Genomic DNA, 16,602 nt, shown 5'->3' on the forward strand with positions numbered 1-16,602 from the left:
TATAAATAGTTCTGTTTTTTTTTGTTTTTTTTCTAAAAACTGGTTTTAAAAAATAACAAGGAAACAAGGAAATACAGTTTGCTTCATTTTAACACTTTCAGGCAAACTTTCAATCAACAGTGGTAAGCTAGACTGCATGTGGTCACTGGTGTGTCATCTCCAATTAAACAAAGCATTGTTGTTATTTTAATTTTAGTTGCTTCATGGCATAAATACTTGTAAAACCAGGTGGTTTCCTCTTCAAGACCGGCAGTGAAAGAGTTAACCAGCTGTGTCCCTTTTCACTAGCAGAAGCTGCCACCACAGCTGCACTTTATCTCCAGTCACAGTGCCGACTCACAACTAGTGGCTTCCTTCAGAACTAGTGTTTCCACTTGCAAGAGCAGAAAAGGTAAGTGCACTGCTGTGATGTAGCTTTGAACCTAAAACTGTTAAAATCCCTCTCCATCTATGTTGATATAATGGACACACACCTTATGCTACTAACCTCGTATTCTCTCTCTCCCCTGCATGTTACTACCTGTTGTGTGTTACATTTTGTCATACAGCTGTGGTACGCTGCATTGAACTACTGCATTGAACTATGGCAAAATAAGTCACACCTCTTTCTTTCCCAGTAATTCCCAGTCTCTGTCATCGGAGTGTAATCATGTTAGTTCACTTACACGTTATTTTTGGCTAGGCTACAGATAGATTCCAGTGTCCAGGCTAGGGCGGGTATTTCTTTAGTGAAGGAACAGGATCTGCCCTGCCCACTGAAGTCGGAGGGAGAAATAAACACCATAAATGGCTTTGAATTGTTGGCTGAGAGAGCTAAGAGATTGGGAGGGAAGATAGCAAAACCACTGTATGAGACACAGCTAACACAAAACTCTATTAACTCTCGGCTATAGGCAACCTATGTCTATAATATATGGAGAGGAAGCACTGTTATAAACACTGCAACAATCAGGAAGTACCCAAATGAACATGACACCTTACACACATTGTGTAAGGTTTAGACTGTTGAAAAACAGGTTTGGAAATGGTTTTCACCACCCCCAGTGATGGCGAGTGATCAAGTTAAGAGTGACAAGAACTATCAAACCAATTAACATACAGGTTGGTATGGGTAAAATACTGGAAGAGCTGGAACACAGGGTTGGGCCCAGAGCATGGACTTGCTCTGCTGCCTGAAACACAAGTAAAAGATTCCTTAAACACAGAAATTGTTACTGTCCTTTATTTTCGAACACAATTCATACTGGGAAATAGCGTCTTGACATTTCCTTTTCCTGTTTCCTCTTAAAGCTATGCAGTTACAATGTGGCAAATAGCAGACATAGCCAAGTTCTAACAGTGTATAAGACTATATTATATGGGTAAGTCTAACAGTTAGCAGTATCATACCAGTAGGCCTATTATGTGGATTATGCATTGCTCACTAATGAAATCTGTTTTGCTGCTCTATGTTGATTTGTAGTTGTTAAAATCTTTACTTCTGTTGTTCAGGTTAAGTGATCCTTGCATATTCTGTCCAGTAGGCCCAGACACCAAGCAAGATGAGCAGGAGAGATACGCCCTTCTTCAAGCAGCAGTCCACTCCCAACTTTGGGAAAGGTGAGCCTGTTGAGACAGACATGCATGTACAGACACACACACATGCACATAATGTGAAAATACAGCACTTGCACACATTTCAGTATGCAATAACACGACCCTGCTCAGAGAAGAGAAATATACTGTAGCAGCTTCTTCGCTGCATTCAGCTCATGAAGAATATACAGTACTACCAGGCCTGCACTGAAATTCTTTGAGTGCCTGTTATAAAGTGCTCCACTGGCAGGGCACAAAGTGATTACATAAGGGCAATTGACATGACATGTTATTTTTGTTTTCAAAGACAATATTTCAATATCAAAATAATTTACAAAATGTTTACGTCACATTTCAACATGAATTTTAACACGTGCTCTGAAATTGGTTTAATTCACATCACAACTGTAAATGATTAATGTTGGCATAAATGTACATGGGTATGCTACCATATAAAAAAATATCAGGCGAATATTGAATTATGAAGATATGATTTCATTCTAAATCATCATCGCCATTCTTGACTGTATAACATGATTTTAGCCTACACTGTGATGCATCCTCTGATTCAGCAGAATGATGAAAAACTCTCCCACAAATGTTCACATTTTTAACATCTTTATCCATTATTTTATCTGTTATCAAAGAACAAGGAGCATATATGCATTTCCCAAAAACTGTGCTCCAAAATAATTTTTCAAAATAGTGTTACAAGGCATTTTTACCTCAATGGACTCCCACAGACTCCCTTGTCTTTGTGCACCCAAGTCTTCGTGCGCAGAGGCTGAGAAGAAGAGGCTGACGCTACAGTTGGTACTGTCAGATCAGTGAGACTTAAAAGGGCAATTCACAAATTGCTGATTGCCGAGCAGAGGTGTAAGCCCCTCCCACCTATCAACAGTTGTACAGAGAGTGATTATCCCACAAATTACCAGTCAACACCTTCAAACACAGTCAGATGGTCAATCTATTTAAAACAATAATAGATTTTTTTGAAAACAGAAACTAGACAGAAATTGACAGACTAAACAATCCCACTTATTCTACCAATAACTGACAAAGTAATTAGCAAATCACACTTAATTCAAATACAGAAGGAAAGAATTCTACTCAGCCAATCCTGAAGACACAGAAGATTCCACAGCTCTAGACAAATGTTACTGTTTATCGCTCCACCGCTGCTGTGTGAAGGGATACAGTAATGCATACTTTGACAGAAGTGCGCACATCAGGAGAAGGGTGAAAAAATGCATGTGCAATGTCAAATCTGTGTGTGGTTAGACTAGGCCTAATTCAAAAGGCCAAGAATTCCTTGCACAGCAAGTACCTTCTGAACAAAGGCAAACACAAAGCCTAGAATCAATACTAGACATTGACTGCTCTCTTATGCCTGTACAAATGATGTGACGGAACACACCTGACTAACCAGAAACCCCTGTCAAGCCAATTGTTCCATTACTTTTGGTACCCTGAGGTAGGGGGACTATGTATGTGTTGTCATTAGCTAAGTATAACCACAATACTCAATCAACAGTGGTAAGCTAACCCTAACCCTAACCCTAACCCTAACCCTAACCCTAACCCTAAACACTTCCTCTAGAATAGAGTTGTAATGGGTGATCAGGAGGCTGGTTCCCTTATCTCTCTCTCACTGATTGTTTGAAGAGCCCCTTCATTTCCTTCCTAAATTTAGAGGCCTTGCTGGCACAGTGACATGCTAGAACCGGTTTGTAGTGAGCTCAAGCGTGTAAAACCTACAGTACGCCCATGCCTAATGTGTGAGTCTAGAGTATGCTGTCGTTGTTAAAAAGTAGGATTTTTTTCCATCATGTATTTAAAAGGTGGGGTATCATCCCAGAGTACTGAATATGATACAAATGCCACTGCAGCAGCACAAACAATATACAGCATATGCAAACAAACCATACAGATAGAACAATTGTAATAGTGTCCTTGGCATTGTTTTTTTGTTCAGTGGCTACTCAAGTTGGGCAAATCACTATACATGTAGCACTTTTCTTAAGGCAGCCATTATAATGCGTACACAACAGAATAATAAAGACTACCATACTGTATGTATCGTCCCTGCAGTGTTAATCCATTGCATAAACAATTATAGGCCTTACGTAATACCATTCCAATGATAACGTTACGGAAACAATAACAATGGTTGTGTGTGGCTTGCAGTGGGAATGAGGGAATAATGAGGGAGGTTTGGGTTGGGGAGGGCATGACAGAACAGGCTCACAGGGCTGAATGGGATGGGCCAGAAAAAGACTTTGTGAGGCGTCAGGCTTACCTGCAAACAGAGGAGAAGCTGGGAGACACAGATCAGCCGTAAAAAAAGAGAAACAAATAGAACTCCCCTGAGGGAGCAGCTCTCACTCTACTTTTTAGCAACCAACTGAATACAACACTGAACAGGTAAACAGACTGCAACTGACTCAGCTTTGTAATGTTCTGTGTGGGAGTGTGTATCACTCCCTACATACTTACTTACTTTGGATGTTTTCATAATAAGTAATTCGCATGTCAATGCCTGCTGTCTATGGCTAGCTTGGTTTGTATTCTGTTGTGCTTCTGCCCCTCTCCACTCCCTGTTACTTCACTACTGTTTTTGCTACACAGCACAGATAGTTCTTAACATGTCCCAAGGGGTGATCTAAGTATAACCACAGGCATAATGTTTTTTGCTTCTGTATTGACAGTAAGGGCTAGGAGCTAGGAGACTGTGACAGGAACCTGTAATCTCCAGTATTCTTTGCCAAGGTCAATCAAAAAATGCGGAATTGGAAAAGACTGCTGTTTACTGTAACATTGTAGCTAATCCTGTTACAATGTGTTTCATTCAGTGCAGCATGTTGTTATGGGTACCTAGTGTTCCAAAAGTTACAGTGTGTCCTTGTCCTGGTTAAACTGTCTGGCAAACATAGTGAAGGACGGAGGTGTTATGCTCATGGTTCTGGCCATGACTTGATTTGAGCCATGTCTTGTTTTTATCTGGGCGTCTTGCTAGCCTCCCTCTGGGACATGGCTAGCAGATCAAAGGCAGGAAGGGACGCCTCCTGTAGGTGATGATCTAGTCAGAGAAGCATTAAATCCACACTGTCCACACTTGAGTCCTCTACCCTTCGGACTATTACAGTGTTACACGGGTCAGACTATTATGTTCACCCCCATCACCCAATCTAAGTCAGTGAGTATGCTGTCTCACCCCCGTGATGAGAGCTAGTTGTGACATACCAGCTTGGCTTATTTTTGTATTTATCCTTTATTTAAACAGGGTGAACTTCCTGAGACCTAAGTCTCTTTTACAGAAAAGACTTAAAAGAAACATCCAGACGGACATACAATATTTCAACAGAATAAAAGCAGAGGGGGAAAAAATATGAAGTCTACAAAAGAATGAATGGGAAAAAAGACAACAATGATATAAACCCATGAGACGTAAGCACAACCTAGATTTAAAAAAAGCAATGTGGATAACAGACAAAAATCACACAACAAAGGACGCACTAAAACAGTCACCATTTTCAATGAATGATTACATTCTTTTGAAATGCCCTAAGATGACCAATGACTCTCGCTTCAGTCAAGCCTCCTGCAGGCCATTCCAAGAGGATGGGGCATGAACGCTAAAAGCCGTTCTCTCAGAAATTGTGGAAGCATAGGAAACCTAAGCCAGTCTTGAGATTATTTGTGATCATTTGTGAAAAGCAGGGTTCAAAAGTAGGGTACGATGGTAGTTTCTGGAGAAGTGCTTTATAAACAAACATAAGCCAATGGCATGATCTTTGTTTAGCCAGGGAAACCCAAGCCACATTCTGGTATATAGTACTGTACAGTGATGAGTGGTATATATGCCTTGCTGCCATGACGCTCCCAGCCTCCCAAAATAGAGGGGCAGAAGGATACTCAAGACAGCAACAACCAGCTGCTCTGTCATACAGAGACAGGACTTGATGAACAACAGAGCAGAGCTTGAGATAGACAAAAAAAAAAAGTAACAGCAGATCCAGAGAGTCAGACCCGACAAAATCACAGATGAGATTGAGAGACACAACACTGACTAGCAGAGACATAATAAAAAAAAAGTAGAGTCGTAACAAAGCGGCAATGAGTCAAAGCAAACAGAGTCAATATAGAGAGCCTTTGCATCAAAGCAATGATTGCCAGAGTCACTACAAGATTGTTGAGATTCACAACAGAGACTACTGGGAGATAAAGACTCACCACACAGAGCCAGAGAGCCACGCATGTGAAGGTAAGAGAGAGAGAGAGAGAGCCACGTTATTGTGTGATGACAATGGGCTGTTGTGTGATGACAATTATGAGTAATCATAGTGAGTCAGTGAATGCTTATGGCTTAGGGCAGGGATCAGGTGACCCTGAAAAGTGTAAATAGTTGACAATAGCCAAAGCTAAAAAAGGGTATTTTCAGAGGAAAGGATGACACTACTAACAATAAGCTGGGGTGAGTCGAAAGTTTGATGTCACGTGTTAGCATTTTTTGGCATGGTGTCAAGGTCTGTCACGGTCTTTCATGGCACAGTTTAGAACTGTCCTAATATAAATTGATTACTGTCTTGTATATAGGCCAGTCTGCCATAAACAGGATGTGGGTCAGGGGGTCTTCCATGACACTGTCCAGCTGTTCTAGGGGCAGTGTGCACCGGCTGGGAAGACTTGTCAGGAATGCAAACTTCCTAGAGGCGCCGGGCGAGAAATAGGGTGAAGATGTCCCCTCGAGGGGGGGGAAATGTTCAAGGCCTCATGTTTGAAGGTGCCTAGACTGTTGAAAGCTCTTAGATGGATTGAGTTCCATGTCAACATTTGGTGGAAGCCAAACATTTGGTGGAAGCGGAGTCAACAGCACGGCTCTCAGTGTGTTTGTCATTTGATACAGTGGTGCTGAATGTTCCCTTTCCATGCTTGGCAGTTTACATCAGTACCCATGAAGCCTGACTGGGGAACTGGTCAACTAACCCAATCTCAATTCCTATGCTAACAGTGGCACTGGTATTAATAGCCATGGTGGTGACATGGGTAATAAAATCAGAACACAGCTACAATTCTGTTGAGTGGGGGGTCACATGAATGTGTATGCCACGTTCCAAACATCAATAGCCAAACAGTGTGTGACCCATCAACTGGCCAGTAGCATCAAATATGAGGTCAAAGCAATACTTGAATTAGCAGAATAATTTGGTTACAAATGGGAATACAATCACTGTAAGGCTTGTAGGAAAGATGAATGAACATTAAAACATTTTCCCACTGAAAGGTCCTGGGAAACGATGGTCTGCAAATAATCATATTAGTTAACCCTTCACTTCCTTAATGAGATTGTTACTGTGCCACAGCGCATAAACTGCTTGTTGCACAACAGTGGGTTTGTGAAACTGTGACAGTTAGCAACAGTAGCACCACAGTAAGTAACCACATCAAGTGTAAACAAATTACACCTCCCAACATAAGGGGACAACCTGGGATTGGTACATCAATTTTAAATGTATGGTATAGGCCATTGATTCTTGAAGAATATAACTTATAAATGCCTCATGAGCTTAGCAACTGTCTTGCCGTCTTGTGTGTAAACAACTGTCTTGTGTGTAAACAATGTAGTTGTAAATAAACACTGTATAGATTCAAAACATGATTAAAACTGTAATTTTGATCGCATGTATGATCAGTCCTTGCATTCATAGTTCTGTATCTCCAGCCCCATCCAACAGCTGTTTACCAAAAGAAGTGGAAGGGTGACTGCTTTGTTTTTGTTTGAATCCCAGACTGCCCCTTTAAACAACGGTACATTGTACTTTTTCAGGGAATAACTAGCGAAATTGGAGAATAAATTCAGTGAGATTCTTGCTACAACTGTGGTGCAGTAGTTGAACATGCTCCATGTTATCAAACCCCTCTTTGCATCCAGAACAGGAGTATTTGCATAATAACAGTCTGCCACAGTTCACAAACCCAAAGGTTGACACACACACACACACACACACACACACACACACACACACACACACACACACACACACACACACACACACACACACACACACACACACACACACACACTACGTTTCACACACTCTTTATACTCATCTTTTCACATGAGTAACGCTCAACATTTTTGACATTATCAGTGTTTTATATCTATCACAGCAAAAAGTGGCTTTACCTTTATTGAGCCAGTGCAACAAATAATTGGTGAGAGTGGCCAAGTTTGTGATCTGTCTTTGTCACTTTTCTCTTTTTAAGCGTTTCATTATTGTGTGGTCCTTGAAAGAGTGACCCCCTCTCCCCAAGGTCAAAGGTCATGCTAACAGTGTAGGGAGGCCTAGCTGGTGATTAGTTTTGTTTACGCTAAACTGATTATGATGCTAGCAGCACATGCAGGCCCACTAAAACTTGAGCTGAGGACCTAAGCACACTCAAGGACATGTTTACAAGGACATGTTATATTTAGCCTGTTGGTGCTTGTATTTACTGCCTCCACTAAGATAATGCTTTGCTTTCGCTAACCTTGTTGCGGGTCCTTTGCAGAAAGTAGCTACAAAAGGGTGGAAACTCAGTGATGCCTCACCACACGTCAAACCAATCAAATACCTATTTACATACAGATGTTCATAAACGTGAGCAGGATGTGCTCATAATCCATATTCAGTGGAAGACACTGCATGTGGTTGATGTTTTTGACAGGCACATTTAAATGAACAAAGGCCAAAGTATGCCCATCCTGTAGTACTTGATCAATCCCAAACGGAAAAACCTCTGAGGATAAGAGTTCTTCTGCTGTGTTTCTCTAACCCCACAGATATGCCACGTCAGTTCCCCAAGATCTCGCTGAGCGAGGCAGATGAGCAGGTGCGTCTGCTGGCGGAGAAGGTATATGCGTCAGCGCTGAAGCAAGAGGACCATAAAGATGCCGTGGACATGTTCAACGTGCCTGAGGACTGCCCCATTGGCCTGCATGAGGACAGAGAGCGTGAGCTGCTCAAGGAGATGGCCGAGCAGCACTCAGAAGAGTCCGCCAAGAGGTCAGTGGCAGGTTGCTTGATTGAATCATCTGAGTGATTGGAGGTCAATTTCATTTCAATTCAGTCAGCCGCACAAATGACTCAGATTCTGTTGTCATCCATTATTTTCTAAGAGGATTTTTCTCTCCAATAAAAGTAATATTTTAGTGAGTTAAAAGGGAATGAAACTCATGATGTTGTCAGTGTAAATCCCAACATAGTCTCCAATGGAATATGTTCTGGGGGATTGTTTCTGCAGACCAAAGAATACATTCTGTGTGCACATATTATCTGGCTACACCAGCGTTGACCACTTGTAGTGCTGTAAGATACGTCAAAAACTAAAGACACGTTGTGTGAGAGTTACGTGAATTGCAAGATATGTTAATTTGGACTTATGTGACGGTTAGGAAGTATTAGGCATTAACTTCAAGTGGGTAAGGTTAGGGTAAATTGTCTGGGGAAGGCATTAGCAAAATATTAACATAAGAAGTTATTAACACAAGAATTAGCAAAAGTTAGCATTAAAAAATGTGTCTTAAGCACGATTTGAAGCAGCAACGTTCAGGTTGCAAATTGGGCGGTTCATGTCTCCACCACCCCACCAACTTCCGTATGCAGCGTTCTGCCTTTCGTATTTACCTGCCAGTATAGCCAGATAATACGTTGACACAGAACATATTCTTTGGTCTGCAGAAACGATCCCCCAGAACATATTCATTTGGAGACTGTGTTGGTAAATCCATGGTCTTTCTTGATTTTTTGCATTGTCTGTATTCTTACTGCACTTCATCCTCTATGATTACTTCAGTACATCTATTCCCAAAGGATATAATAAACTTAGACTGAAATATCTAATATATATGTCTATATATGTCTATGCAGGAAGAAGAGTTTCAGGATGAAGCGTTCCCAGTCAGTAGCTCTGCAGTTACCTGTCAATCCTGAGTGGGCTATGTCTGTGATCGCCCCTCTGCTCTCCCCAGAACCCTCCCTCCCGGAAAACTCCCCAGAGTTCCAGAGGGTCACCATCAGTGGTGATTACTGTGCAGGGGTAAGGGGTGCCTCATTTTATCACATTAGATTATTTCAGATCATAATTCCTGGAAATCATACTAAAGTAATTATTCAGAACTGACGACAGCAATGTTCTCCTCCAAGTAGCTAGACTATCTTTAAATGACTGGTCTTAATGCTAGGTATTTTTTATTTCCTCAGATCACAGTTGAGGACTATGAACAGGCAGCTAAAAGCCTGCTGAAAGCTCTCTTCATCAGGGAGAAGTACTCCAAGCTGGCCTACCACAGATTCCCCAGAACTGCAGCCCAGTTCCTCCGCAGTGCTGAGAATGAGAGGTGGAAGGAGGAGGACGAGGTCATGCCAGGTAGGGAATATTACATACCCCAGCATCAATTGAATACTGGCTCCTTAAATACAGATTTTGGGTCGAAGAGCTCTACAATAAGTTTGCTTTGACTATTGTCACACAACGGTCAGTCTGGTCCTCCATGTTATCTCTCTGACTATCGTTTCACTTTCTATTCCTTTCCTTTTTCCATTTGTTCATTCCTGTGACCTGTAGAAATGTCCCCTTGCCCTTCTGAGGGGGAGGACCCATACACTCTGGAAGACATGCCTGAGGACCTGAACTATGAGCTTAAGATGAAGGATGGTATGGTGTATGTGTACGATAACGCAGAGGCCCTGAAACAGCAGCAGCCCCGTAGCCTGCCCTACCCCGACATGGAGACATTTGCCATCGACATGAGTCACGTCCTCGCCATGATCGTTGATGGGCCAACGTGAGTTCATCCACAACATAGAATTAGAAAAGACAAGTTTATCATGGACAGTTAAAAAACATGTTCCATGATATGTGGACACATAGGATTCAAACACAGGGAATTCGCTACTCCTCCTAAACTCTTTGAAATTATTGTTAATTCTGCTATGGTTTTTGATATTTGTAAAATGTAAAATGTAAATGAAAATGATATAAATTCATCTCATCTTGTCTTACAGGAAAACCTACTGCCACAGACGTCTGAACTTCTTGGCCTCCAAGTTCTACCTCCATGAGATGATGAATGAAATGGCTGAGTTGAAAGAGCTAAAAAGTGTACCTCACAGAGACTTTTACAATGTCAGGAAGGTTGGTACTTCAATGCATGCAGTCCTACTAGAATAGCTCAAACAGAAACAGTGAGATCATATAAAAAACAGACATGGAATTTCCCATGATATTGTTTTATTACCATGTGATAGTTAAGAATTGCATATCTCTGACATTTTGCATTGGTCTTTCCATCCACTCCACAGGTAGACACACACATCCATGCAGCAGCCTGTATGAACCAGAAGCATCTACTGAAGTTCATCCAGACCACCTACAAGACAGAGGCGGACCGTGTGGTGCGGGAGAAGGGCGGTCAGAAGATCACCCTCAAACAGGTGTTTGACACTCTGACCATGGATCCCTATGACCTTACTGTGGACTCCCTGGACGTGCACGCTGTAAGAACATTACACAAATGTTTGGCTGTTTTATTGTCTAAAATGTAACTCTCCTTAAACCACACAATTAATATTCTATAATACGATAATACGATATTCATTTTTACATGCGTTAAGAATTGCAGACTGGTAATATCAGGAACTATACATGTCACTTTCCAACAGTGTGTAATTCAGAGTTCTTTAGGCTGTGCCACTAAAATGCTGAATGTCAGAAGGGAAGACAAGGTTGACTCTTCCTCTCATTCTACTTTATCAGGGAAGACAAACATTTCATAGGTTTGACAAGTTCAACTCCAAATACAACCCTGTGGGGGCCAGCGAACTCAGAGAGATTTACTTGAAAACAAACAACGACATCAAAGGGGAATACTTCGCCCGCCTCATCAAGGTATAGTTTGACATTCAACTCTCCATATCAACTCCACTTTTAATGTAGTAGTGTACATGTATTTTAGTGTGCCATATTCATCGTAAATACATGGATAAAGAGCATGATGTCTCACAACTCTTTTATGAAATAGTACTATTATCTTATTTTTATAGCTGAAATAAGTCACTGTGAATTATTTATGAGATATACAGAAGACCTGCATGCATGATGAGATAAGAAACTCACAAGATAAGACATGAGACTCACACTGTCAAGTTTATCATGGACATGTCAAACTTCCTCTTGTTCACTTCCTCTGACAGGAAGTGGCTCATGGGCTGGAGGAGAGTAAGTACCAGTACGCAGAGCCCCGTCTCTCCATCTATGGCCGTTCCCCTGACGAGTGGGAGGACCTGGCCTCCTGGTTTATCCAGCACAAGGTGTACTCTCCCAACATGCGCTGGATGATCCAAGTTCCCAGGATCTAGTAAGTGCTAAACTGAGAGGAAGTGTGCACAAAAACAACACAATCCTAATTATTAAGTATGCACATCTGAAGGGGGGAGCTTCCCTACCCCTGATGGGACAAATGGCGATGAGCTCTCTGAAGTCAAACTGAATTGTGATTGGTCTCCTTGCAAACAGCTCCTAATTTAAATACTTTAGTCTATAAAACAGAGGTAAAGGGACAGATTATTTCTCTTTGTCCTGGCATGTGTTCTCATCTGAGCGGTGAATAGGTATTCCGGGCTGAAAGAGGGGGGCATTGATCGCCATATCACTTGTCTCAGCCACATTTAAACACATTTTAATCAAATAGGTGGAGCCACCAAATCCGTCTACACATCCTTTTACAGTATAGCAGTGAAATACTGCTCGTTATTTGTTGCGACCATTTTTAACCTACATTTGACAACATTGTTTTAACCATAGCACTCTTTGTCAGGTTAAATGCTGTATGGCTGTGGAATGTTGGAAAATGGGACATGTTACATATTAAACCAGGGCGGTCGTCCCTTTTACAGATTATTATTTGACTTTTGACTTGTTTGCACATACCACTGGTGGGTGTAGATGGGTGTAGACACAGGCTTGTGTGTTAATAATCTGCCTATTTTATTTATAACAATTACCATCAGTTTCCCAATAGCTATAATGAAACACATGACAAATGACTTGTCCAAAATATCAGTTTGGCTTCTACAATCATACTTTTTTTGTCTTGCAGTGACATTTTCAGGTCAAGGAAGTTAATTCCAAACTTTGCCAAAATGCTGGAGAATGTTTTCCTCCCTCTGTTTGAAGCCACAGTCAACCCACACAAGAACAAGGAGATTCACGTCTTCTTGAAATATGTAAGGTTATGCATGTTGGGATAATACAACATACAGCTAATTCATAATATTACCTGTGATGGATAGCATTTAGCCGTTTTCACTAGATCTGAAAGCGTTTCGCATTGCATTGGGGTAACTCATCCCTTTTACTACTAAATGTGTACCATCCACCTGGGTGATGCACAGCAGCCATTTTGTGCCAGAAAGTGCACCACACATTGGTGGCTATCATCACACATCCTCCCCTCCTCACAAATCCTCTCCTTTAGGTGACTGGGTTTGACAGCGTGGATGATGAGTCCAAACACAGCGACCACATGTTCTCCTACAAGAGCCCCAAGCCTGAAGAGTGGACCACAGACGACAACCCTCCCTACAGCTACTACCTCTTCCACATGTACGCAAACATCATGGTACTCAACAACCTGCGCAAGTAAGTCCCTGCTTCCACTGCCCACACAAAACACATTTATTGTATTACAATGTGTTTATGCTATGTCTCTAAATGTAGAGTAGAAACATTCAGTCATTCCAGTATTGTATGGTTATTATGTGACTCAACTTTATTCTGGACACAATTGTTCTCAATGTGTAATATGAGCTCTTAATCTCGTAGTCCATTACTGTAAAGATTTCTGTAATCTCTTCTGGCCTTCATCTCTCTCTCTCATATGTCAAGGCTTTAATGATTTCTAATGTGTTCCACCGTTCTTTGTTTTCCGTCAGGGAGCGAGGGCTCAACACCTTCCAGTTCCGTCCCCACTGTGGCGAGGCTGGCTCCATTACCCACTTGGTCTCCGCATTCCTCACTGCTGACAACATCTCCCACGGCCTCAACCTGAAAAAGGTGATCCACGGCAACTCTGCCCAGTACTGGCCTTAGACATGGCTCTGGTTGAGTAGAAACTGCCCATAGACAGAAAAAGAATGCAGACAAAGTCTTCAGAGAGGGATTCTGTCATAATATGAAATGGAGTGGAGTGTCTGCAAGATGTTTTGGCCATATTTTCAGAATGAACAGGGCCCTATAGACCCACAATATGACTACTCAGTATCTAAGAAAGCAACATACAGCATGTAACAAAAACTGTCTGGGCAATTGTTAAACCTTTGAGAGCATCCTAATGTGTTCACCGGATCACCTAACTGTCTGCACACTGCTGTCTCTCTCTCCATCGTCTCCTTTCCCAGAGTCCTGTCCTGCAGTACCTGTACTACCTGTGCCAGGTGCCCATCGCCATGTCTCCACTCAGCAACAACAGCCTGTTCCTGGAGTACTCCAAGAACCCTCTCCGGGAGTTCCTGCAAAAGGGCCTGTGTGTTTCCCTCTCCACAGACGACCCCATGCAATTCCACTACACCAAGGTCAGAGCCACTGGCACTGAGGGAGTAGACCTGTTAACTCCCAACTAACTCAATGATATTAGAATATTATTGAATATTTATTGATTGACTCAACACTGGCCTTAAAGAACAATACAGTGGTAAAGTGATTGCATCACATTCAAAGAATACAATGACAATGAAAACATCTGGAGACAACATAGCAAGCTAACCGTAACTCTAACCCTAACCCTGCCTTTGTCTCACCCACTGCATTTATCTCAGATAACCTAACCCAGATAATCACTTAGGCACACTTGAGTATGCTGCTTTGATTATTTCAGACTGTCCATATCTGTTGCAACTAAGGCTTAACTGTTTTTTTGTTTTTTTTTGTGCTGAAGGAGGCCCTGATGGAGGAGTATGCCATTGCAGCACAGCTGTGGAAGCTCAGCACCTGTGATTTGTGTGAGATTGCCAGAAACAGTGTGCTGCAGAGTGGCCTGTCTCACCAGGTACTGTGACTTGCTATATTCCCTACCTACAACAACATAATCTACTGTACCTTACATGGTATTCCATGTAATCCTCATTCCATTTCATCCATTACAATGAACCCATCCTCCGATTTCTACCTCCACTAGCCTCTCCTGACCTGTGCTTTAAACTATATTCTGTCTGCCACAACGTTTAATAGTCCCACTGTACCAAGGAATCTTACAAATATAATATCCTTTGTACTGTGCCTTTCATTGATACCAACCAACTCATGAACTAGCTAACTAGCTGACCAGGAATAGCTAACCACTTTTACTACATGTATTAGAACTAGGATGAACTAAAATGATGAATTAGTGAAGGGTCAGTGAGATAACCTGTTAGTGCCTGTCCACTGTGAACATGTCTCAACCTTCTCGAATTATGCTCATGCTAACAGTTCAGGAGAACTCCTCAGCAGAGCATGCCTCCTTACTAGTGACGAATGTAGCCATCACTGACTGCCTGTTCATATTCCTAAACATGCCTGAGTATGCTGTGTCACCGAGGTGAAACTTCCCATAATGTACCATATCCTCCTTTCCCTCTCGCCAGGAAAAGAAACACTTCATCGGTGCCAACTACCTACGGGACGGGCCAGAGGGCAATGACATTAGGCGGACCAATGTGGCGCAGATCCGCATGGCGTACCGCCATGAGACCCTGTGCAATGAGCTCAGCTTCCTGGTGGAGGCAGTGAAGACGGAGGCCGGAGCCGCACAGGCCGAATGATATAACCATGTGACCAGAGAGTGACCTCTGACTGCTTACTCTTTACCCTGCTCCAACCTGGCACCCTTTTATAGATCTGAAAGATTTTGGAAAAGTATGATAATTATGATAATTAGCTCCACATTGCCCTCTGACAAGAATGGAAGACGCAAGATGTTGATTTGGAATTGGGCTCCTTGATGCTAGGTTGTAGTACACCACAACCAAAAACTGATATTGGACTGAGAGATGATACTGAGTAATGAATGAATAGAGCCTTACTGTGCGAAATACATCACATAGAGCCGAGTTTGGCCATCTCTCACACCATCATGGCAAGCAAACTGCCAATGGACCCACAGGCCTCTGTCCTTTATCAGCTGATTTTGAAGTCAGTAATATTCACTGATAGAAATATCCCTTTCCAAAAGCGTTGTCTAAAGGTTTGCATGGGGAAAAGCCGTCTCTTGAATTCAATACTTTTTTAATGAAATAAGTAACTATATCATAGCTTGTCCACACACAAAGTTGTTTTTGATGTTGTCTATTGCTTCTTGCTTCCTTTTGTTTGCATTACATTGCATTGAATTTTTTTATACTGCCTTTTATAAATGCCAACCTTGATAAACCAGTTGTGTAGAGTGTAAGAGACTACCAAAGAGCAACAGAATACTGCCTCAGTAGAGCACTATTGCATCACACATCTTTCAAAAATTCTCATTCATCTAATCTCACCAACCAAGAGCTGTCATGCCAATCTGAGAGCAGTCACACATATGCAATAGCAAACAAGAATAATTGGTTGGTAGGATATTCTTACAATAAGGTGGGTCTATTGTTTTCTATTGATTCTTTGTGTGTGTGTGCGTGCTTGGCAGTTTGGTGAAAGAGGTCCACCATGGAGTCCTTGAAAATCCTTTTGAGTACTCTGATATTGTTCCATGGATCATGTGAACGGAGGGGCTAAGTGCTTCTATGTGAAAATAGGTCAAAGATGCAAAGATAGTCTACTAAGAAGTTGACACATAATTTCATCGTAAAAATTACTTACTGTGTTCATGCATAATAATAACATTCATGTCAATGTTCATTCATGTCAATGTTTATGTCACTTACCTTTAGTGTAGATGTTTATACTGAGATGGGGAAATGCATTTGTGTATGACAATAAATGTGTTACTTAAAATACTATAATAATCATGTCTTC

General features: G+C 41.7%; 1 protein-coding gene across 4 annotated transcripts; it reads left to right on the forward strand.

Moving 5' to 3' along the window:
* Positions 1-287: 287 nt before the first annotated feature.
* On the forward strand, positions 288-16,586 carry ampd3b (adenosine monophosphate deaminase 3b). Of its 4 annotated transcripts, none has more exons than XM_083666805.1 (16): positions 288-391; positions 1,524-1,599; positions 8,399-8,621; positions 9,486-9,654; positions 9,819-9,984; positions 10,183-10,402; positions 10,623-10,752; positions 10,920-11,114; positions 11,374-11,505; positions 11,811-11,974; positions 12,716-12,842; positions 13,094-13,257; positions 13,551-13,671; positions 14,016-14,189; positions 14,552-14,662; positions 15,240-16,586. In XM_083666805.1, exons 2-16 carry the CDS (start codon positions 1,542-1,544, stop codon positions 15,414-15,416), a joined length of 2,331 nt encoding a protein of 776 aa, XP_083522931.1. In that variant the 5' UTR covers positions 288-391; positions 1,524-1,541; the 3' UTR covers positions 15,417-16,586. The 4 variants fall into 4 exon arrangements, with proteins under 4 accessions (XP_083522931.1, XP_083522929.1, XP_083522930.1 ...); XM_083666803.1 differs by having other exon boundaries at positions 292-391; positions 1,521-1,599; XM_083666804.1 differs by lacking the exon at positions 288-391 and having other exon boundaries at positions 1,269-1,599.
* Positions 16,587-16,602: the final 16 nt, after the last annotated feature.

This window comes from Argentina silus (genome assembly GCF_951799395.1).
Source record: "Argentina silus genome assembly, chromosome: 3".
Taxonomy (NCBI): Eukaryota; Metazoa; Chordata; class Actinopteri; order Argentiniformes; family Argentinidae; genus Argentina; species Argentina silus.

Excerpts from the sequence above, each read along its gene's own strand:
- ampd3b (XM_083666805.1), top strand. The coding sequence starts at position 1,542 with ATGAGCAGGAGAGATACGCCCTTCTTCAAGCAGCAGTCCACTCCCAAC. Across the intron at positions 12,843-13,093 it reads TTCACGTCTTCTTGAAATAT|GTGACTGGGTTTGACAGCGT; the intron begins GTAAGGTTATGC and ends CCTCTCCTTTAG. Across the intron at positions 14,663-15,239 it reads AGAGTGGCCTGTCTCACCAG|GAAAAGAAACACTTCATCGG; the intron begins GTACTGTGACTT and ends CCCTCTCGCCAG.